Here is a 23,413-nt window from a genome sequence, read left to right on the forward strand (position 1 = left end):
GCCGGGGTGTTTTGACGGTGTTTGTCTCCCTCCTATGTCCGAAATCACGCAAACACCGAGTGCTCCTTCCACCGCCCCATCCTTCTTCTGGTTTGCTGCACAGTCGTAATTAGCACGGTAGGAAACGTAGCTGTTTGTTTGCACAATTCAGCCAAATACATATGTAACATAAACGGTCGGCAGTACTTATGTTTATAGGGAAAAGGATATAGGAGACCTGATTGTATAGTCACGGTGGCCGAGAGGTTAAGGCGTTGGACTCGAAATCCAATGGGGTTTCCCCGCACAGGTTCGAATCCTGTTCGTGACGTTAAACTTTTGATTGCCACAAATTTCCTCTTATAAAGCACGCTCACACTCAATCGTTCCGAAACTCGTCAAACTAGACCCAGTTTATTGATTTAATATAATGTGTGTCTCTGAAAGGACACACACGTTACCTAGTGCTAAAAACCGGATAGTACACTGAGTGAAACCTGTGTTTAAACTGTACCTTGAAGACAAAAACAACGATAAGCCGAGATTAGTAAAACGGATGCGACATTATTAAAAATAAATAAATAAATGAGCAAACCACCGTTAGTTTTATGGTTGATAGTAAACTCACATTTCCTCTCGTCTCGCGTTGTTTGTGAATGGAATTCATTTGCTATGGTAAAAACCAACTGCTTTCATTCGTAACTCCAAACGGTTAGGTTTTGTGTCTGTTTATGTTTTTGGATGCAGTATCTTACAGGAATAAAACTATAAAATTCTTCTCTATATATTGATTTGTCTGTATAAAAGCACATTAAAATATACTTTTACGAATATACCCCTTCACCGTGTAGAATAATGGAATCGTCCGGTGGAGATAAAACTGACCGGCAGTACAGCTGACGTAGTTTTTGGGGGCATTGTTCAAGGAGGTTAAAGCGTGTAGTTTGCAGTGTGTACATATTTTTAAAAATAGCGTTTTTGGGGCCGTAGTATTTAGGTATAAATACCTAGGACATTTAACAATAAGTGTTTTTCGAACAACAGTAACGTTACTGGGGATACAGATACTTAAAAATAGACACACTAGTCGTATAACAAAGCATTTGGCCAGACTGCGCGCTAACAAGGCTAACAGTTCCTTATACTTCCAAAAGGCACACAAAGGAAATGCGGTCGATTAGTTTAAAAGCATTAAAAAGAGGTGTCTAAATGATCGAGTTAATCTACTAAAAAAGGCTAGACGTACAGACAGCATATTAAGCTGTGATGTAACTTGCAGTCAGTGGAGTGGTATTTGTTAAAACAGGAACCTCAGATTGAACCAGCGATTCTGGATTTGTCAGCCAATTGGTATCTGATTTCGAAAGATCGTTTTGAGTACTTGGCAGCTACTTTGCAACGGATTCTACGTTAGCTAATTTTATTTGAAGAATGAAGCTGACATTATGGCGATAATCGCGAAAAACGAGATATCCAGACACTCGTATTCTGAAACTAAAAGAAGGTAGCTAACTGGGAGCTAGCAAACAATTAGCGAATTGTTCCTTAGCGGGGCTATCTTGTCACCCTGCTAGTGTCAGTTAGCTGTGAAGAGTATAGTTGTCCTTCACCACTGTCACAAGCGTTTGTGTTAAGTTTCACGTGGGTGGCTATCTAAGGCCCTGGTCCCCCGTGTTTTATGTTATAAACTGTTAAGATACGTCTTAGAAGTAGTTAAGACTGGCAGGCTAACTAGTTAGCTAAGCTAAAGCTAACGGTTTTAGCTCCCCATTACATAGTAACGACAGTTATAGCTGCTGACTTTGAGTGACAGGAAGAGAGATATCAGTGGGCTTTTTTTTCCACCCTCGACACTAATAATGGCAGCACCAACAAACGAGGCCTTGTTTTTGATAAAGGATGTGAAGCCTGGCTCGAAAAATTTGAATATCGTGTTCATCGTTTTGGAAATAGGTGAGTAGTTGGGCTGCGAGGCTAAAGCGGTCTCTCCCTACATCAACTCGTGCTCGTTTTCTTAAAGGGACCGGCAGCAGCTTTGCTGTGAAAGCCATGAGAGATACAGCCTAAATACAGTGAGGCTGTGATTTCATATTGTTTTATGTGAGAGTTGAGAGTTGGCCTCTGGTAGAGCTTTTTTTTACCTTGAGTCTTTTTTTTTTTTTTTTGTTAGGTCGAGTAACCAAAACGAAAGATGGCCATGAGGTGCGCTCATGCAAGGTGGCAGACAAGAGCGGTAGCATAGCTATCTCCGTTTGGGATGAACTCGGCAGCCTTATTCAGCCAGGGGACATCATCAAGCTAACCAGAGGGTAAGACTGCGGATGTAGAAATCTTCAATGTTGCCAGAGAGATCAGTGCTTGCATATTTTGTATGTCTGCACCAGTTTAACCTGGTATTTCTCTGCTAGCTATGCATCTATGTGGAAAGGCTGCCTGACCTTATACACTGGAAGAGGAGGAGATCTACAGAAGATTGGAGAGTGAGTAGACCGTCACACACATCTATTTATGTATGTAAAGCTCCGGTCCCTCTTGGAATTCTGCTTAGCGTATCATTCTGCTCCAGAGTCATGCTTTGTTAAATGTAATGGTGACAGGACAGTTTTAAAACACAGTCAAGCATTTTAATACATTTCACAAAATATGATTGGAGCATTTTTGAAGTTTATTTCTAAAGCCAATAAAATGTCATTTTATAAGTTTGCACACTGATCTCTACTACAATGCAGTACATTAGTTTGTGGCTGTTACAGTCTGGCTTTCCCTTGGCTGATAAAAATGTGAATAGTGGGGCTATTTTCATATTGATGATGAGTGCAATACAGCTGATGGCTGAAACTATTATACAAGATGATTAAATGTTCTCTAATATCTTTCCAGATTCTGTATGGTGTATTCAGAAGTGCCCAACTTCAGTGAACCAAACCCAGAGCTGCTAGCCCAAGCAAACCAGCAAAACAAGTCTGTGAGTACTCTTAGGAAACTGGCCAGCCGGTGCTGACACCTCAAGAACACTTTGGTTGTACTGTTCTCGTGCAGATCTGTGCATTTCCCCAAATAAGTTGAGCTAAACCATCTTCTGCAAGCTTTCTGCATGCCTCAGTCTAAGTGAAAAAATATTTAAGGTGGCCTTGCTCTTTGTCTACCAGGGGAAGCCTGACCAGAACCAGAGGGGGAACTCTCCACCCAATCAGAATTCAGGTACATCTGCCCCACCAGGTCAGTATATTTTCCTAATGCAAATTTTAATTTAACTACAAGCTGACTGCTGACTTGTGTGCACTTTGATGCTGACATTGGGTTTGTTGTAGTCACCTGCATTTAAAAAGCTTTGTTTGCATTGATAGAGCCTCAAAAAATCAGATTACAGAGTGGCATTGATATTTGGGAATATGAAATGATATTTTGTCTCGTGACAAACTGTTTTGTTTTTTGTTTCTTTAACATCAGTTAAAGCTTTTAGAGTAGGTAAGACTTATGTGTGCTTTTAACAGTGTCTCAGCTCTAATGCCATTTTCTAGTAAACAGTAGCTGTGACACTGAGTCAGTACAGTCATAAGGCAAAGCAGCTAAAAGAAGTTCAGCTGTCATCAGTTGAATTATTCACAAATGTGCTTAATAACATTTTAAGGGATGAAAAGTCTGGCATTTCCAAGGTTATGTAATTTTCTCACTTTAGTTTTAACTAGAGTTAAACACAACTTGGAGGTAAAATAAAGAAAATACACCAAACATGAGGTGGCAATGTTACTGATCATGAGCTCGCTTTTAACAAATGCCCCATGTTGTGATTTAAAAGGAAGAAAGTGAGCGAACTTCAGTCGCACCCACAACAGTGAGACAAACGAAATGAAAACTGAATCGAGTGAGGACTGACTCATGTTTCTAACCTGCAGGTAACGGTGCCATGCCGCCATTTGCCAACAATAATCAACCGCCTGGTGCACCCCGTGACCCCACGTTTGGGAACGTCGGGCGGCCCAATGGACGGTCGCCTGGCAACGGTGCCCCTTCGGTTACTGCTGCTGGAGCCCCACCAGCTACAAAGTCCTCAGTTACAATTAGCAACGGCAGGGACCCACGACGTGCCAAAAGATGAAATTGGGGGTTAGAAGGTGCAAGGGAGGGGGGTATGTGAGAAATCTATGGATGTCTCCATTTACCCCCCTCTTACAGCTTTCCGACCTGTCTGCCCCGTCTCATCACAGCCTGTGTTGGCTATAAAAAACAAAAACTGACTACTTGCAGAATTTCTTTCTTTCTTTGTTTTTTTAAATCCAGGCTAACATAATCAGATGTGTCGTCTGTCATGCGTAGTGCAGGTAGTGCTCTCATAAGCAGCACAGTGTGATTATGATCTACCACTTTATGCGTTATCAGGGCTTCTTATATAGTCGCGACCTGGTGTGGCTGAGCTCTGGGCAGCTTCCCAGTCTGCACCCTTCTTCTTCGAGTTGCCAGTTCTGTGCCAGTGTTACCCCCCAACTCCCAAACAAACACCAACCTGAACCCTTGCCCTCTTCATGTTCTTTAAAACTATACACCCTACTTGAACACTTGATGCACTTTCTTCTCTTAATTTATGTCAAGGCTTAGCTGTCATTTAATTCAGGAAATCAGTTTCTGCTTTATTTAGTTTTTTAGTGGGAAAAAAAAAAGGCCTTAAGTTGGTGAAAATAAGGAGTTGAACTGACTGCCCATGTGAAACTCTTCAAACCAAACTGTTTTCTGAAGTGACTGTGTGAAAGGAAAGGTGTTTTGAGTTTTAATGATAGGTAGGTAGACTGGTAGTGAACTGTTTCCTTTTTTTTCCTTTTCAATAAGACGTATTTTACTTCGTTTTCTTTCTTTCTCTTTTTTTTTTTTTTTTTTTTTTTTTTTTTTTTTTTTTCTTTGTTGGCCATCAACTGTACCTTTAGGGACCACTTAAATACTGGCAAAAACGGTTCACCAAATAAATTTTAGAGCAATTTTCTGTCACATTTGCTTTTCTGTAGTCTGTCTGAGAGCTTGAGTTACTGGTACTGTTGCTGATATATTCTTACACTGCAGTTTAAAGCCTACATGAGAAGTGTTCAGGGGCCTGAATGCACATCACCCCAAAAGACTCATCTCCTGCAAACATGCTGCCACCTTTTTTTTAAAAGCTCCACACTGCCATCAACTGCAAAATAAACCTACTTTCTGCTCATCATTGCACTCTACAGCACCATCTAGTGCCCAGACTAATAAATTACATGTTTTTGGACGTGCCTTCGGATGATCTGCTTTGCCCAAACAATGGTTTCTGTACCATTTTACTTTTCTTTATCTCCGGTTTGTGGCGAGATCGCTCAAGCAGAAGTGGAACTGGAGTTTTATTGTTTAACTTCCTTCATCAGTTGGATTAGGACACTTATGTCTGTACGAATGAAAGCATTCGCATTAAGAATTTTGTTTTGAAGCAATGCGTCGCTTTCGACAAAACCCTGTCTTCATATCCTCTGTTACACCAAGCACCTAAACATTATGGCCTCAGGATGGAGCAATTTCCCAGTCTCACTTTTCTGACGTACTTGTGTTTCTCTTTATGTATTTATTTTTTTGGTACTTCCTCTCTATGTCAAAAGGTGAAAGGGCCTTTCACGGGGTGATCGTGGCTCAAGAGTTGGGAGTTCGCCTTGTAATCGGATGGTTGCCGGTTCGAGCCCCGGCTCCGACAGTCTCGGTCTTTGTGTCCTTGGGCAAGACACTTCACCAGTTGCCTACTGGTGGTGGTCAGAGGGCCCGGTGGCGCCAGTGTCCGGCAGCCTCGCCTCTGTCAGTGCGCCCCAGGGTGGCTGTGGCTACAATGTAGCTTGCCATCACCAGTGTGTGAATGGGTGGATGACTGGATATGTAAAGCACTTTGGTGTCCTTAGGGACTATTAAAGCGCTATATAAATACAGGCCATTTACCATTTTAGTTCACGTACATGTATGCTTCAAGCTGCACAAAAACACCAGGACACCAGCTTTCAGCTCTGTGTGCACAAGTGGAACAAAAGTGTAGTCGCCTGTAGAAGCCAGCTGTTTGATCCGTGTGCTGCTGGGACTACAGAGATCACCAAAGCAGCTGTAGGAATGTTTTGTTTTGTTTTTAGTCTAAACTATGAAACAGCTGGACTTCATGTCATATTTAAAGTAAGACAAATGTAGGGTGTAGGGTGAACTTAGATCCTGTGCACCTGCATAAAGATAAATTTAAATATGTCCGTCCCCGACTCATCTTTCCACTGAGCCTCTTTATTGCAAATTTTGTTTCCCGTCAAGGGGAAAAATCTGATGAGTTTAAATAACCTTTATTCAGATTTTTAAACTTCTGTTTTTGTGTGAACTTCTTGAAAAAAATGAAGTTGCTAAACACACATTGCACTTCTTCATAATTCTGTTTTTGCATCCAGTTCTGTAGTAAATGGAAGATATCTGTCAGAACGACTGTTTGTCCTTAAACTGTAAGAAGTAAATGTGTAAAATTATAGAAATGTACCATTTAATTGCTTTACTTTAGTATGAATGGTCACTGGGGAGGATTTTATCTGTGGGAAAAGCTGCGATTGGATAGGAATCTTCACCAGGATGTTTTTGGCCCCTGGGCCTTATGTTTGACACCCCTGCAATACATCATGCAAGTTTGATTGGTGTGTCAAGTACACTTTGATGTTGCATCTCTGGAATGGGTAACGTTCCTTTTCTCCCACATTAAAGTCTTCACAACACAATAAGATCCTGCAAAATGCAGTCCTGTCTCACAGATGGTAAAAGTGAGAATCTGTGTGTCGTCTTTGATATCGGACAGGTTTTTTTCAGTGTGGCTCAGTGTTAGGGGTTAGTGAGTCTAGATTTCTGCTGCACACTGCCACTATATCTCAGAGAATCGAAGGTTGACTTAGTCCAGAATTGCAAAGTTAATCCAATCAAAGAATCCACCAGTTTTAACATCCCTACTCCAAAAGATTATTATTAACAGCTCCTGATACGGTAATCCTGTTCTCCATCAGAGGTCAAGGCTCATTTCAAATATTAAAAGCACTGTTTCAGAATTCATTTCTGTGTTGCTCATGTGTTGTAATCACTTGTTCATTGACTGTAAGTCTTTTTATGCAATCATGTCACTGCTGAGCACCTTTCAAAGAACTATTTTTTTTTAAGTTATTTTATTATTTTCTCAAAGAACCATATGTTCAAAACATGTTTACAGTAAAAGCCGAGAGCTTGTGACACTGCAAGTTGACACACACATGAGAAGCGTGGCAGGAAATGTGATCGTAGACACTCGTGTTGACAAAGAATGTGATGAGCTGGGAACTTCCTCAGTGTTTGATCAGAAGTGTAGTAGTGTTGTGTGATTTGTCATATTTTAGATTTGTACTGACAGAAGCCGAGATGAGGATTTCAACCTGTAACATCAATAAACTTTGAACATATCGGCTAATTTAATATTTTCTTGAACACATACGAAATCATTTGTATAGGATTCTAAACTGAGTCGGAAAAGGTGGAGCAATGTTGTGGTGTGTTTTGCTTCATTTTGTATTTTACCCCTCGGCCTGAAAGGGTATTGTCAAGTTTACTGGAAATCTTTTGAACACAACAGCTCTAGAGTTAGGCCACGTAGAATGTTTTAAGCCACACCATTGGTTTATTTACAAAGAAGGATCTCTTACCAGCCTCACATACTGACAGCTTCACTGCATCTACTGACAATCTCTTTTGGGAATCTGGCTACCCTGATACAACTCATGTATAACCTGTAGCTATATACCAGCACCACTGTGCACTCAGGTGCACGACATTCAAGGCTTTTCCCCAATCTGCATTCACTGAATTATCATCATGACGGTAACCCTTCTGCTGTCAGATTGCTGTAACTGTTCATATTTTTTTAGGCCAGGGCACAGGTTGACGGTTGCGGTAAAAGATCATCTGGTAACTCCTAAAGATCCTACTGTCAGCAGGCTGAACGGTACCCTGGGCATTTTTTTCCCCTATTTTCTCTGTATACAGCTTACACGATCACGATACTTGGCATGAGACAAAACAAACAGTGCTATAGCCTGTGTTTTTTGATTTCACAGATTTCACAGACCACATCAACAAGTGGTTTCTGTTTCAGTTTTGCCTCCAGTGTGACAGTAATCCCATGACACAGTGATTCACATCATGGCCTGGGTTTGTTTTGGGGGAAGCACTGTGGTTTAGCAACAACAACAAAACAAAGACTATTAAAAATACTCTGTAATGATGTATTAAAAAGAAAAAACAACAGCACATGAAACTGTAAAAAGAAATAACTGACAATGACATTGTGCTATATGCTTGCAGCCATGTGTAAATGTAAATGGGGCTGGAAACAGACTTCCTTCATGTTTGGATTCTTGAGCAAATCAAAGTCTGTGTGTGTGTGACGCAAACAGGGAAATGGACCTGATGGGAGGGGTCTAGAGGGATACATCATTTGTCTCCTGCCTTCGTGTGACACATTCAGTGCGTCCCGCTGAGAAGACATCACAATGACTGGTGAGTTTTTTCATCCTCAGAATATCAACTTAAATCTGTTTGGGAAAAGTCTTTGTAATAATTTAATGTTTTGTTTTCTTTTTTTCATTTTTGTCCTCAGAACCAAACTCATCATTCTCCTGGGACGATTTTGGTGCCATTTACGATGCTCTGAACTTTAGCTATAATTACACAGACTTTTTCCTTGACCCCGCCACCCAGCCCTGTAACTTTCACACCATCTCAGATACTGTGATGATCGTTGTCAGTGTCTTTTATGTCCTCATCTTTCTGATGGCACTTCCCGGTAACGTGGTGGTGGGGCTGGTGATCAGCTTAAGCAAGCAGCCTTTGACCCCTTCTGACCTCTACCTCCTCCACCTGGCAATCGCAGACCTCTTGCTCGCCATCACCCTCCCATTCTGGGCCACCTCGGTTACTCGGGGCTGGGTGTTTGGAGAAGCCATGTGCAAAATAGTCACTATCCTCCAAGAGGTGAGCTTCTACTCAACCATTCTCTTCTTGACTTGCATCAGTGTGGACCGTTACACGGTGATTGTGCGCGCCATGGAGGTCCGTAGGACTAATCGACAGCTGGTCAGCTGGGGAGTTTGTGCTGCTGTCTGGATTGTCGGAGCGCTTCTGTCCCTCCCGGGCTTGTTCAGCTCCACTTTCACCTCTCACAACTCTAGTCATGTACTGTGTGCTGAAAAATACGATCCCAGCACTGCTGATGAGTGGCGACTGGCCACCAGAATTCTCCGCCACGCTTTGGGTTTTTTCATCCCCCTGGCCATCATGCTGCCCTGCTACGGAATCACCATCCATCGCCTCCTTCACGTCCGTGGGGGGTTTCAACGCCAGCGAGCCATGAAAGTTATCATATTTGTGGTCCTCGCCTTCCTCCTTTGTTGGACACCGTACCACCTAGTAGTGATAGTGGACACATTTTTCAGGGCGAAGATAGTAGAGTATCAGTGCCCAGCGAGGACAGCAGTGGACCAGGCCATGTTTGTCACCCAGAGTCTGGCCCTGCTTCACAGCTGTTTAAACCCAGTGCTGTACGCTTTCCTGGGAGAGAAATTCAGAAGGAGGCTGTGGCAGTTAATGGCAAAGATAGGAATCATTGAAAGATCGCCAACGTCAAGAAGCAGCAGATCATCGCTGTCATCGGAGCTCACGCCTACAATCATGTGAGAACATCAGAGACACTTGAAACTACTCAGATCAGCTGATCAGGGAGAATTTAATACGTGGATTAAAGTGTGGAAAACTGCTAGTTTTGATAATCCTCATATTTGTACTGCAGCTAATATTTGTCAAAGAAAGACTTCAAAATATGTTTAAATAATTTGTGTAATAATATTATTAATGTACATACTTTTTAAGACTTTAGATTCTATTTTAATATTATTTAACTTTGATTTGCTGCACACACTTTTATTTTCCTTTGAGGTTTGTTAAATTCGCCCCGTCATCTTCAATGACGTTTCTGAAGAAAGAGTGAAAATAAAAAATGCCGCATTTCAACACGACATCGCAGCATTACAACATTAAGACTGAGCCCTTGCCAGTGAACTCTGAGTTGCAACAATTCAGCGTTAGATTGTGAAACATCAATTCATCAATTAAACTGTCTGCTGTGCTGTACATAACTTTGAGTTATTTTTATAGAAATGCATTCACATTTTTGTATCTGTATATGGTTGCCATCAACGTCTGTATATATGAGAAATGAATAAAACCATCCACTTTGCTCCTTTGTTTGTGATTAATACGACACCGCAGAGTCATTGGAGGTTTATGTTTTCATTGATCAGCTGAGACACAACAGTCAAATGATGGGAAACCCCCTCCACGAGGTTCCCACCATTGGGTTAATGGTGTGAATTTTGCTTGTATAAGGGAGGAAAAGCAGAAGTTTTGATGACTGCAGCCACAGAAATGCAGCCATATTTAGAGATCAGAGGAGTGATATCTACTCCCTCTTGATTACAAAATGATCTCTGAGATGCACATCTGCTTATTAATAAAAACTAAAGCAAAAACTAAAAATATTTTGTTTATCACATTGAATAAGTGTTGCCACGGTTCATTAGTTGACTAACCTACAAACCCACATCAAAATAGATGGTTAATAGAGGTTTGCATTAAATGTTTGGACAAAAACATGTAATTTACTTGATAACTGACAAGCAAGTTGGTTCAATCCTGGGTCTGGCTGTTGGGTTTGCAGAAATTGTGCCAGTTTGGACGATCCATACTAATCCAGAAGTAAATCCCTGAGCGAACAGGAAAGGGAAATGGATTTTGAAATGCAGTTTATTAAAGTGCAATTCAAAAATGAATTTACAAATGCAGAATTTATTCTACAATTCATTATTTAAGCACAGAAATCTTTATTTCGATGTGCGTGGCTCTTGTGGTCCTCCATACCATAGAAACTCTTGTTTTGCTGGGAAAAACTTCCAGTTGTGCAACTAACCAACTGCTACTGCTGAACTTGTGTCTAATTTTAAATAGTTTTCACAAATCCAGGAGGCAAAAGCTATGAAAGTGGATCTTCAAACTTGTTAATCTAACATTTACAGCCCAAAACGTTGCTTTCTGGGGTTTGTGCTTTTCCTTTTTTCCTAGTAGATGTAAGAGATTAATTAAAAGGTTCATGTTTTTCTTACAGCTCGGTTCTTGCAAGCTGCGTCCTCTTTTACAACAAAACTGCTCCATGCAGGTATTGTATGTCAGGCTTATTTGTTTTCATTGCAGCTGAAGTTTGCATCTTCTTTCACATTCATGTGTATTGTAAATCAGAATAAGAGAGACTTTATTAAACCCAGAGGGAAACTGAGTTGTCATAGCAGCAAATATACAACAAACATCAGGCACTCATATAAAATGAGTGTAGAAACAGAGATGTTGATAGATAAATATTAAGATAAAGAGAGAAATATAGAGATATAGGTATAAATATACATATAAATATAAAAGGAAAAGTACGTGTGCAAAGCTAGCATGCTAGTGCTAAATGTGTAGCAATACTGAGACAACAGTTTTTTTGAGCTGTTTTGGCCACGGTTTGTGGTAAAAGTAGAAAGCGACGATTATTCGTCTTAAATTTGGGTTTGTTGATGGAAAGTTACTTCCAGATTGAGTTTTGTGTTGTTACTTCAAACATGTTTATTGCCAGTAGCGAAGTTCCAGAGGACCCACTGGTGGACAAACACTTTTAACACTCATTGTAACAGTCATAAATTACAGATGGTAAACTGAATGTAATGACTAATAGAAAAGTAAGACCAACCACTAAAGGATTTTTAAGACCGACACCGATACTAGTATTTGGTGATTTAAAAAACAGATATTCAGATATTTTTTTCTTTTAAAAACCTAACATTTGTGACTGTGATAAATTGACTTGTTTAAGGCCTACCTTAACTAGATGATGCAAAGTGTTGTGTGTTGGAAGTGCCCACTGGAGGGCAAACTATGCAACATTAACACTCACGCTAATATTTTTTAAATATATGATCTATGGTTTACTATTCAGGCTGAAAACAATGTGCACTGTTTTGCTACATTTTTGGGGGGATTATGCGACATACCAGCCAACATCAGCCAACAGGTTAGCACCTCTGACGCCAGCTCAGTTTTGCTACTAAATACTTAAGGATTCCTAAAATATTTGTTTCAATGGTCCAGCTGTTGCCTCACATAATTATTCCAATGATAGTTTTTTTTTTAATGATACACATGACATTTGACACCTTACACATAATAGAGGGGGGCAATTTTAGACTCTGCGACTTAGAAATTAAACATATGCCCCATGCAGACCACCTCCCTCTGGTGTACCAAGTGTTGCGCCATCTCACATGTTCTACTGACCTCAGGTTGGCTAAAAATTACAAGGGGGCGGGAGCCCAGCAATGAGTGGTCAGACGGTTCAGCGTGCAGCTGTCGTTCTAAGACTTGCTGGGCTGTGACTGTCATTATCCCTGACTGGTAGAGCAAAGGGGAGATCATGACTGGGGCGGTTTAACTCATGGGATAAAGTGGGAGGGGGGGGGCACTGCGCGACTCGCCGGAGAGGACTTGATGCTTCCATTCAACCAGAAGCCAACCAAGAAAAACTCTCAAGGCCACCAGGAATAAAGAGGAATCTCACTGAAGACTTGTGCACCATGCTGAGTGAAAACGTTACATACTTCTGGGAACTGGTTACAAAAGTTTGAAAAGTCAGAGAAGACCACGAAAGGAAGGGGGAGAAGCAACCGTCACCTCTAACAGACAAGTCCAGGGAGCCGTTAATGCAACATGATCCAGTAGGTCTTGCCCTAAAAATACCTTCAGGCAGGAGAGCGGCAGCGATCTCTTTCTGCTTAATTACCTGGTGATCAACAATTTCTCTTTCTTCTTCAAACAACAGCTGCGGTTAGAGAACAGCAATTCAGGGAGCACTTAATGTTATAGACCTGTTTCTAAAGTAAAAGTAAAATGAATTTCTCTCTCCAATGTTCAAAAACATGAAAGCCATGTTAGCTGTAATGTATGTGTAAAACCTGACTGTAGCCTCTAATGCCCTACTAAGGCATGACTCCGGCTTGCTAAGACAAGGCCCAGGTAGTGTTATAATCATAAAGTCCAGGTAGACAGTTTTAGCCATGAGAAAAGCTGAGGTGCAAATGACCCTGAAAAAAGGGGCAGATGAAGCAGTGGCACCACCAAGTCCCATCATCCCCCCAAAACGGTCCAAAGCGAGCCCAGAACAGGTTGTCCCGGAACCTCAAGGACCTGGTTTCCACACCCCAACCCCGCCGGTTTTTACACGGAAAATGAGGAACGCTGCTGTGGGGACAGGCTGTGACATCCGTCTGAAGGTGACTGTGGCTGGAGATCCGCAGCCCTCCCTGTATTGGTACCATAACGATGAACTCCTCAACATGGAGAACCAAGAATACGGAGGGCTATGGATTAGGGATTGCAAACCGAGTGATGCTGGTCTCTACACCTGCATTGCCAACAATCACCTGGGAGAGGCTCGGAGCAGCGCTGTGCTCGCTGTACTGGATCTGGGTGAAGGTAATATCCGTCTGTCTAAAGTTTTACTTCAGACTGAGTGTAGCTTTTTTTGGATTCACTTTGCAGGTTTTGATATGTGAAGATCCACTAAAACATATTTTATACCACACTTTTCCCAAAGTAACCTTCAAATTAATTGGAAAAAACCCTCCAGTTTTCCCTTAAAAGTCCACTATGATGATTGATTGGTTCCTGAGCCTTTAGAATATCAGTAATCTCTATAAACAAGCATCTGCAAATGAATATGCAGAATCTGAAGGCAAAGGACAAGGTTTTCATGACAAGAAGCTTTCATGATTTCCATTTGCAGCCTGATTAAAGACCATCTTCCTCTGACTAGTCTGCAGCTAAACAGTGCACATGGAGAGCAAAATAGCAACTGCATTTGCTAAAAATCAATCTCAAACTTGTTCATGCAGCTTTTTAAAATGTAGCTGCATGTATTGATGCACAACGACTGGCAGAAGCAAATGTCTTAAAGTTATTTTAATGGAAGCCAACAACTCTAGCTACAAACTTGTTCAGTGTCAGTATCAGTCATCATATACATCCATGTTTTGCACATGTACACAAGGCCAGGGATGACGTGCTACAGCAGCCACTGATCAGTCTGTGAATCATGGTTGGAGTTGCAGTTAATATCCCAAACAGGATGCAAGGTGCTCCATAGGCTTCATTATCACAAGATCATTATTATAGCTCACCATTCATTTAAATGTTAAATCAGTTTTTTATCATTATCATTTCACTTAAGGTCAGTGCATGGCACTGTGATCGAAGCTGAGATTAAGGCAAAACACTTAAAATACAACAGCAAAATCAGACAATAAAGAATAAACTTCTACACACAAACAGCACACAAATGCAGTGTGTGCTTGCAAAGCATATTGTTTTTCCTTCTGTCCTGCCGAAGCGTGCAGCCAGATACTAGTCTCCCTGTGTGGTGCATAGTTGTTTGAGAAAAGCATGTAGTGGAAAAGCTGAATTTCCACCATGCATGCTGAAAATAAACCACTCTTAAGCCAACCACTGCTTTTGACCGATTTAGCTGAGGTGAGTCCCTGAGAATGCATTACAGTTAGATTCCTCAATGTCTAACTGGAGACGCTCCGGAGGCCGGTGCAATGCATTCTTATCAACAAAAACCTCTTCTCATGCTTCTTGTCATCCCCGGCACTGATCTAAATTCAGCTCACCTGAGTGCTTTGACCACCTCAGCTGCTTTGAAAAATGGCATTAGCGGCTCCTCAAATTTGCCCTTCATATATCAGCCCCAGCACTTTGTCATTGTTGTGCAGTGCTCAGCACCAGTGTGTAGAGAAACTCTTATTTAAGTTTCTAACTGCCCTTTCCTGCTGTTAGAAGATATTACATGTGGCATGCATTTACATGAACAAAGATGTCAGAACCATCTCTCCTGGATACAGTGCACTCACTTGAACATCAGTAAAGTTTGGAAGATTGAAAGTGTTTTCTGGTGGGAAAAGGGACTGGGTCCTTATATAACAGTCTTTCCTGGTATCAAAGAACAAGAGAGATTGTGCAAGCCTAGGACAAAAAAAAAAGGGTTCTAAAAGAGTGGTGAAGTCTGCAGACTGGACAGCTGATCACTAGAATTGTTTGTAGTGTAGGGAGCAAAAAATACTGCAGCGTATAACATTTCCTTTCCTACATAAATACTGAATGCTTGGACACTGTCCACAGAAAGATACACAAAAGTGCGCAACAGGATCTCACAACCAGGCTGTTAAACTAAACAAATCTCGGTTGAGTCTCAATTTCTCTTTGATTGTTGGAAAAAATATAATTGGCCTTTCGCTTTAAAAATCCAGAAACCGCTCATTAATCTGCAACATCATACGATAAATCGCAGAAAAAACAGAACAGTGTCAACACTTCATTAACAAACTGTATGTGACCATAATGCAGAAGTCCTATTTCACCCCTATCACATGATACAGTATGACAATGTTTACAGCAATCACATTGCAAAAAATGTGGTTTCATGTAAGCAGGCAACACAATATTCACATGAATGTTCATGTTTCATGTGATCAGTTTATCAATTGTGGAACCGTTAGCTGGACGAGAGCTTTGTCAGCATTTACAGCCTGTGAGGACTAAACAAGTCCTGTACTGCTGGGCGTTTTATGCTGGGAAGTTTTCATTTGTCGCTCCATTTTAACCTTCACTTTGATTCAGCTCTCTTCTTCTCCACCATGTGCGTAGTCTACAGCTGTCCCATCACTCAATGATCCGGCCTGAACCTTTTCCCTCTCTCTTTCTCTCCCTCTCCCACCTCTTCCTCCGTCTTTGAAAATGTCTCTCTGTCCCGCCCCCCTTGTCCACCAACTCTCCCTAGTTATTTATACAGTGGAATGTGCCAGGCCTTAGATTTTTCTGATGTTAGCAGGCCAGCATCTCTCCTGTTACACAGGAAGACATCACTGCTAATTTTAGCCCAGCCCTGCATGACCCACCAACACACGCACACTGATCAGGAAAAGGGACGCGTTTGAATCCACATCATCTAAATATACAACCAAAAAACTGTCTACCACATGCTGAATGATGTCATGCCTTTTTCCTTATTTAGTTGTTGCCTTTAATTAGGCAGTTGATTTATCGTATTTACCCAGTAGCTGCATATTTACACATCCAGACACAGGGCCACAATAGCATTGATTCGTGTATATCTGGCCACCTGCTAGCTTTAAGCTCCTATTAGCTTAGTCATTGCTATGTGAAACATCTGACTCTTAGCTGCTAGTTGCTAACTTAGTCTGTCATTTGGTGCCAGGCAGGTCATATCAAAGCTTTTTGGCTATTTACATACTTGCTATGAAACCAAACAATAAGCTGAAAGATGCTAGAAATATTTGTAGAGTTCTTTATTTTCTATTTTTGCTATTTTCTACACAACACATCTATTATTACCTTTTATGACAGTAAAGCAGCCAAACAGCTGCTCTTTGACACATCCAGTAGATACAGAACATTAGCTTTCATTTCGATTTATGTCTCAGGAAGTAGGAAAAACACTAAAAACGTAAGGTGAGTGAATCACTTTGGTCACTGGCTGATATGATTTAGAAAGGTGTAGTGCCTGTCTGAAGCTTAAATGATACTGCTTGGCACTGCCTAAATCTGGGAACATTAGAAGTCGCCACAGAGTGTGACGGTGGCCTCTTTCCAGTATGTTTGGATAGTTTCCTCACCGTGTTGTCTTCCTCCTGGACCTCGAATGTGAGTGAACAGGTGGAGCCACAGTTACACTGTGGAAATCCCCTACAGCGCCGTGTTGCTTCATAAGTACATCAACAAATTATTGTTTTTTTCAATGGACAGAAGGATAGGTAAAGGGTTTATATGAGCTGTAAATGGTTTAGAATATTGGAGTCTGTTTGGTCAGAGTTTGTCAGCAATGTCTTGTTTTCATCCAGCTCATAAGAAATACAGAAGGGCATCACGAGAAGTAAATATGCACAAATGCTGATTTTTGTCCCAGATCTTTAATTATTAAGGGTCTCAGAGACCAGTGACCATCCTCTAAAGTGTGTTCTGAAAATGATCTCACCCATAACTGTTCTGTCTGATAACAAGGCTTTTACCAAATATTAATTACAGTTTACTCAATTTAAACACAGTCCAAGTATAAGCAGTATTAACGTGAACAGTATGGTCACAAGTAAATATCAAATTAAAACATCCTGAAGGTGAATTTTTGTAGTTTACATTTTCTATACATGTGCAAATTGAAGTTAATGGAAACAAGGAATTAAAGCTTGAAACATAAACAAATAGCTAGCTCTCTGGATTTCACTGTCCTTAGTGCACCCTTTAAAGATTTTTCATTGTCAAAAACCAAACACAGCTACAAACAATAATTCAGTGAATACATAATCCAAACTATGAAATATAATGAAGCTGTGATTTCCATGTTTGAACAGAAAAAGGTTAAGTGATGGATAAGCAGAAGAACTTAGCAACCATTAAGAATCCACACATTATAAAAAAGAGCTTTAATAAACTGGTGTCTGTTGGTTACTAACGGTGCTCGTCACGTGGCCTTGGATATGTACTGGTAACAGTTTTCTAAATCTGAATTCCAGATGACAAACTGAATATATATAAGAGTAAAGACCAACCAGTACAGGATCTGTAAGACCAATACTGATACCAATATTTGATGATATAAAAACCCCAAAACTGATACGTTCGCCAATATTTTTTCTTTTATAAACACAAACAGATGTTGTGTGTTCTTCTGCACATGTTGGTTATAAAAAGATGTATTCTGCGTCAGAGCCTCCTTCTCATCAGCTCAAAACAGTCTGTCTGTTCTACTCTGGCCTCTGGCATCAACAGGGCATCTTTGCCCAGAGATCTGCCTCTTACTGAATATCTGCTCTCTGTGAACGCCACACGTGGTTGTATGGGGGAAAATTAAACAACCGTGCCATCTTCAGTCACTTAAATAACCTTTTTCCCTATCCTGATGCACAATTTGAACTTCAGTAAGCACTGAGTTGCTGCCATGTGATTGGCTGATTAGATATTTGCGTTAACAAACACGTGAACATGTGTAGCTAACAAAGTGACTGATGACTGTACATTTACATAACTATTCTAGAATGAGCTGTTGTAGCACACAGCAAGTGTAAAAGCAAAGCGGTCCATGATTTCATGTCATTAGAGTGTGAGGTTAATGTCGAAGTCACACATGATATTCAGCTGCCAAGGAAACGAAAAGGCCTGAGGTTACATAATCAACAGACCGTGTAATTAAACCCGAAAGGTGGCTCCAATAATGAAAGTGATCACTACATTTGCTTTGCATTTGTGATCTGTAATCATTAGTAATTATATGAACTATTATCTTAGTAATATGGACTTTATTCCGCACTCTCACACTGTCATTTTCCCGAGAGTACTGTGTAATCATGTGTGAACTGAAATGTTATTTTAAGCATGTTTCTGTGTACTGATTGATTCTACTGTATAAGCAGGTATTGTTTCATCATCTGTGACTGTACCAAAGATAGAATATTAACTGTAATTATTACATCAAAACAATAAAGTACTATGAGCAGTTGAAATTGTCATGTGGAAAAACAACAGTCTCTAGCAGTGAGCACAGCTTGTGCAGTCAGTTAAAGCAGCCAGTAGGCTAAGACATTTTCTGTGAGCTCGAACAGTGCTCCAGCAATGCAGAGGAGTGAGGAGGTCCCTTTTAGCTGTTGCGGCGATTCTCCCCCTCTCTTCCAGCAACACAACATAGGCTCATTATACCCGTTGATGAAAAAGACACAGACACATGGGGAGGAAGGGAAACATGAAAAATGTCAACCAGTGCTGTAGAACACTGATCTCAAGAGGGCTGGATCACTCCCACTGGTTTTTCTGCCTATCGGTGTGCACTGCCTGTGGGGTGGAACGCAGCGGGGGAAGATGCTTACGCTGTCGCTGGCTATTGTGTGGACAGGGGGGCTCCCTCAGAGTGTATGATATGCATTCAACAGACATTTCCACCTGCGGACGGAGGTCTCTGCTCTGTGCTTTTCAGAAACGGATTCTCTCACAAGAGCTGCTGAGACTCTGACTTGTTACGTAATGGACCAAAGTGCCTTTTCTTTTCATTTTTCTTTCCGTTTTAGTGAGGAGCTTTTGTCTGCATGTTAGGAGAGTTACAATATGTAATAAGTCTTTTATTTATAGAAATTGCTCATGTTTTCTTAGAAAATTTGCTCAGTTAGGCGTGTAGTAATGGCTCGGAGCCCCCAGTGTATCTCGGGGAATACCCTGCTGCTGTGTGTAAGCCAAGACAAAAAATACCTGTCGAGGACATACCAGCAGTGGCTATGAAAAAACATTCAGACCAAAGAACAAAACAGGCAAGTGCTATTTCAATTTATCTTTTCTTCCTGCAATGATTTAACCCTCATCTGTGAATAGAGCATTAAAGCGCTGTAAAATATTTCATTTAAAATGCTGACAGCAACATTTTATAAATATTATAAATATGTTGAACTGACCACACTGTTGTTTCAGCTGACAGTGGCAGAGGCAATGGTACTACTGAACAGAGCTCACTCTGCAAGTCCTTAATTGAGAAGGAGCAGTGTTACTGTGAGCTATAACCAACTAGAAACTCAGTCAAAGCACTTCCGTAGCTTTGAACTTCAGAAAACTGCAGAGGAGTCTCACTAAAAGTTTCACTAAAATTCTTCCATGCAGTACTGCGATGTTGAGAGGAAACTTCCAGAACTACTTGTTATACTTAAGGGCTCTTTGGTGTTATTTGGCGTGCGCTTTTATGTCTATTTGTGCACCAGCAAACCGGTAGCAACTGTAACCCAGATGCCGGGGTGGCCATTTGGTTGCCACTAAAAATATTGGGGTGGCACACCAAAAACAGAACAGTGTAGGGGTGCAGCAGAGGGGAGGGGGTGACAATGTCAAATGATGAGGGACATACGAAGTGACACAATACGAATGACAAACATCGTATATGCAGGAAGAAATAACAAGTTTATGTTTCAACTCATTGCAGGGTGTCTTCCTCTCTCTTGTGCACACTTTTATTCAAACTATTACCAACATAGGGTCTTGCCGAAAAAGGGGCAGCGGGAGGGCCAGCAGTTTTTTGGGGGTGGCTGCTGGCCCCCCTGGCCCCCCTTGGTGACACCCCTGCCCAGACAATCATTTATATTCTACCTCCTCTGACAGATTTCACAATGACACTAAAAATATGCTTGACAATTATTAAATTGGATTTTGGAAACTGTAAGTTAAGCAATGTTTTTTTTTCTGAGTGACAGGCTCATGTACTGTACTGTTCTGAGACTATAGCATGATTGATAATACCCCATGCAGTCAGTCACAGTGTTATTAACTGTCATTTACTAAAAGAGTTATAAAATCACTGACAGCAGGGATTTAATATTGTCTACTTCTCATGTGCAACCAGTCAGGGACTTCCTTTGCTTTTCCATTTATCTATTATCTAATTCAATTTCAATTCAATTCAATTCAATCTTTATTGGCAGACTTCATGTCCATAAAAACAAGACAGAAACACACACACAACACCCCCCCCCAACACAAGGTATAAACCATTAAATATATATATATATATATGTAGATAAATAAGTATATAAAGCATTTGTAAAAATATAAAACCATAATATACATAAAACACAATTGCTTAAAATAAATCAATAAATACATAAACACTTTAACCAGTGCTTTCTCAGACTGGATGAGTAACGGGAACCACTCACTGTCGGATCTGTAAGTGCTAAAATTATACTGTTACTCGAACCATCCAGTCGTTCTCTAAAATTGTACATTAACTTTCTTAAAAGTGCTTTAAAAGTCCAAACACCCACAGCTACAAACATCTGACTGGCACTACCACTTCTAGGTATCCTGCAAAGGATTCTCATCGCATCATTATATGCAACATGCAGCTTCTGCATGCTACATTGTTTGTAGGATGACCACAAGGGGGCAGTATATAGCGGTGTGCAATACGCTTTAAACAAAGCCACTTTAACTGGAAGTGAACAAAAGCTGAATTTGCGTGCAATAGTATTTGCCTGCACATAGAGCTTACATCGTTGTCTGTATATGTCATCATCATCATTCATTTGCTCAGTAATAAAGTGACCGAGGTATTTCACCTTTTTATGAACTTCAAGAGTTTTTTGGGCCAGTTTAAACAAAGGGAAATTTAGCTGTTTATCCTGCTTGGTTCTACATATCAAAACAGCACTTTTAGCAGCATTGTACTCTATGTCATATTGCACACCATATTCAGTACAGACATTAAGAAGATCCTGTAACCCAGCACTGCTTGGACTAAAAACAACCAGGTCATCTGCATACATAAGATGATTTATCAGTGTTTTACCTAATATACACCCAGTGTTACAGGCTCTCAGCTGTATGGACAAATCATCAACATATAGATTAAATAAAATTGGAGACAAAATCCCACCCTGTCTGACACCATTGCTGACACCAAAGGGGGCAGAAATACTGCTTCCCCATTTAACCTGCATGCTCTGATGAGCGTACCAGTAAGAGAGAATCCTCACGATGTATTGAGGAACTCCCCATCTCTTCAATTTATCAAAAAGTTTTCTGTGGTTCACTCGATCAAAAGCCTTAGAGGCATCAATGAAACACATGAGGACAGATGAATTTTTAGCCCTATACAAACTGACTATTTCCTTGAGTGCTGAACTTAGGTTCACAGTAGATACTGAGTAAGAGGCACATGATACCCTGGAGAGGTTGCTAGTCCACCGCAGAGCCAATATAGAAAGACACCACCGCTCCACCTTGACTTCAAACAAGATACTATTACATACTAATTTCATACTACAAGCTAGTTTTATAAGGAATGGAAAAAAAATGATACTGGAGTATATTTTCGTGATAAAAATATCACAATTAGAATTCACATTCATTCAGTTATATTTAATTAAAACATAAGTGACTTACTGGAGTCACTGCATAATGACTCTTCATGGTGGCACTTATCAAATGAATGAGGCGAATTGAAAAGAAGTTAATTAACTTGGGATGAAGAAGAAGAAGCACAAAAAAGTGAATCTGAGACCTCATTGAACTGCCTCAAGATTAAGACTGAATGATAATGGTACAACACATACACTGATACCAGAAATGGGCTAAATATCATTTCTGTGTTTTGTCATTTTGGGGTATATTTTATGGATAAGTGGAAGAGGATGGGTGGATAGAGGGATGGCATATTTTAGTGTTGTGAAGAATGATAGTTACCTTGCAATATATCAAAGAGGACAGGTCCTGAAGTTATATTTCTCAACTTTGAGGTGAGCGATTAAAGTGTCAAAGAGAAGGATAGCATTGCTTAATATAATGACAGAGTACAAATAAATTAATGTTACCTGAGCTCCTCAAACCTGGAATGTCTACAAAGGACTAAAGTCATAGTTGATGAATTGTTCTATGCACAGGAATTTATATTAAAATTAATACAGGAAAAAAGTTTAATACTTACATTGTTAGTAGAGCTTCTCCAAAGGATACAGGAACATGTATTTCACAAAAAAGGAAGTCCATATTTGCATCCTAGTATTATGTTTCCCTAGACCTAACAAGCCATATAGTTTTATTTATTTATTTATTCAAGCCAAAACAGGCATCACATGAGAAAATGTGTTGATGTAAATGGCACAGACTAGCAATACATTTTCAATTATTTAATGTATGTTTGTGTAAATTTTCAGTAATTTAGTCTTGGACAAAATCAGCTGATTCTAATGACTGCTTTGGAAAAATAATGTGTTACACTGTGAAATATGATGTTATACTATGTAATAATATTCTGTACAATGTTGTGTCTGTGTGAAAGAGTTTTACTTTGAAATGTAAAATTATGTTATGTGATATTAATATTGCATGAATGTGCAGTGTAGCTAAATATAGATTCAATAGCTTTGAGTAGGGCTCTAAGCTTTTCTGTGTAGTTTATAGCTGACTTTTTTCTCTCTGCTGATTTCAAACAAGCCTGTTTTTTAAAACATTTTTCCACCATTTCCATTGTGGCCAGCGTCACCCTATTGTGTTCTTTTACTGCAACAGAACAACAGATAGCTTCTGTTATTTATTTATTTAATTTTTTTTTATAAGTGGTTCCACCTACTGTGAAGCAAACACCTCATGAGAGCTGCTGGGATGCCAGTGACTCAATACTGCTTTCTATTTTGAGTCCTACCAATGACTGAATTTTCTCTCAGCCTGTGAAGAACAGTCATATTTATCAGATAGTACAGCTGGAACAGTT

The 23,413-nt window shown here is 40.3% G+C and overlaps 3 protein-coding genes and 1 non-coding gene across 8 annotated transcripts in view; all 4 read left to right on the forward strand.

The window, feature by feature from the left end:
• Positions 1-228: 228 nt before the first annotated feature.
• On the forward strand, positions 229-310 carry trnas-cga (transfer RNA serine (anticodon CGA)). The gene has a single exon. It is a non-coding gene; the product is annotated as a tRNA-Ser (tRNA).
• Positions 311-869: 559 nt separating this feature from the next.
• On the forward strand, positions 870-5,231 carry nabp1a (nucleic acid binding protein 1a). Its single transcript, XM_005450460.4, has 6 exons — positions 870-1,932; positions 2,150-2,288; positions 2,388-2,459; positions 2,860-2,944; positions 3,129-3,198; positions 3,876-5,231. The coding sequence occupies exons 1-6, from the start codon at positions 1,839-1,841 to the stop codon at positions 4,076-4,078; spliced, it is 663 nt and encodes a 220-aa protein (XP_005450517.1). The 5' UTR covers positions 870-1,838; the 3' UTR covers positions 4,079-5,231.
• Positions 5,232-5,802: 571 nt separating this feature from the next.
• LOC100707345 (C-X-C chemokine receptor type 2) lies at positions 5,803-10,252 on the forward strand. Its single transcript, XM_003443316.5, has 2 exons — positions 5,803-8,517; positions 8,618-10,252. Exons 1-2 carry the CDS (start codon positions 8,511-8,513, stop codon positions 9,691-9,693), a joined length of 1,083 nt encoding a protein of 360 aa, XP_003443364.1. The 5' UTR covers positions 5,803-8,510; the 3' UTR covers positions 9,694-10,252.
• A 2,309-nt stretch (positions 10,253-12,561) lies between these two features.
• Positions 12,562-23,413, forward strand: part of spegb (striated muscle enriched protein kinase b) — a 39,547-nt gene continuing 28,695 nt past the window's right edge. For 3 of the 5 annotated variants that reach the window (XM_019353356.2, XM_019353357.2, XM_019353358.2), the window contains exon 1: positions 12,562-13,575. In XM_019353356.2, coding sequence (XP_019208901.1) covers positions 13,158-13,575 — 418 coding nt within the window. In that variant the 5' untranslated portion in view covers positions 12,562-13,157. Of the gene's footprint in view, positions 13,576-18,526; positions 19,470-23,413 lie in introns of those variants that run through there. The other 2 variants (XM_025903907.1, XM_025903908.1) reach the window with 1 other exon arrangement.

The sequence above is a fragment of the Oreochromis niloticus genome, linkage group LG16 (genome assembly GCF_001858045.2).
Source record: "Oreochromis niloticus isolate F11D_XX linkage group LG16, O_niloticus_UMD_NMBU, whole genome shotgun sequence".
In the NCBI taxonomy this organism is placed as follows: domain Eukaryota; kingdom Metazoa; phylum Chordata; class Actinopteri; order Cichliformes; family Cichlidae; genus Oreochromis; species Oreochromis niloticus.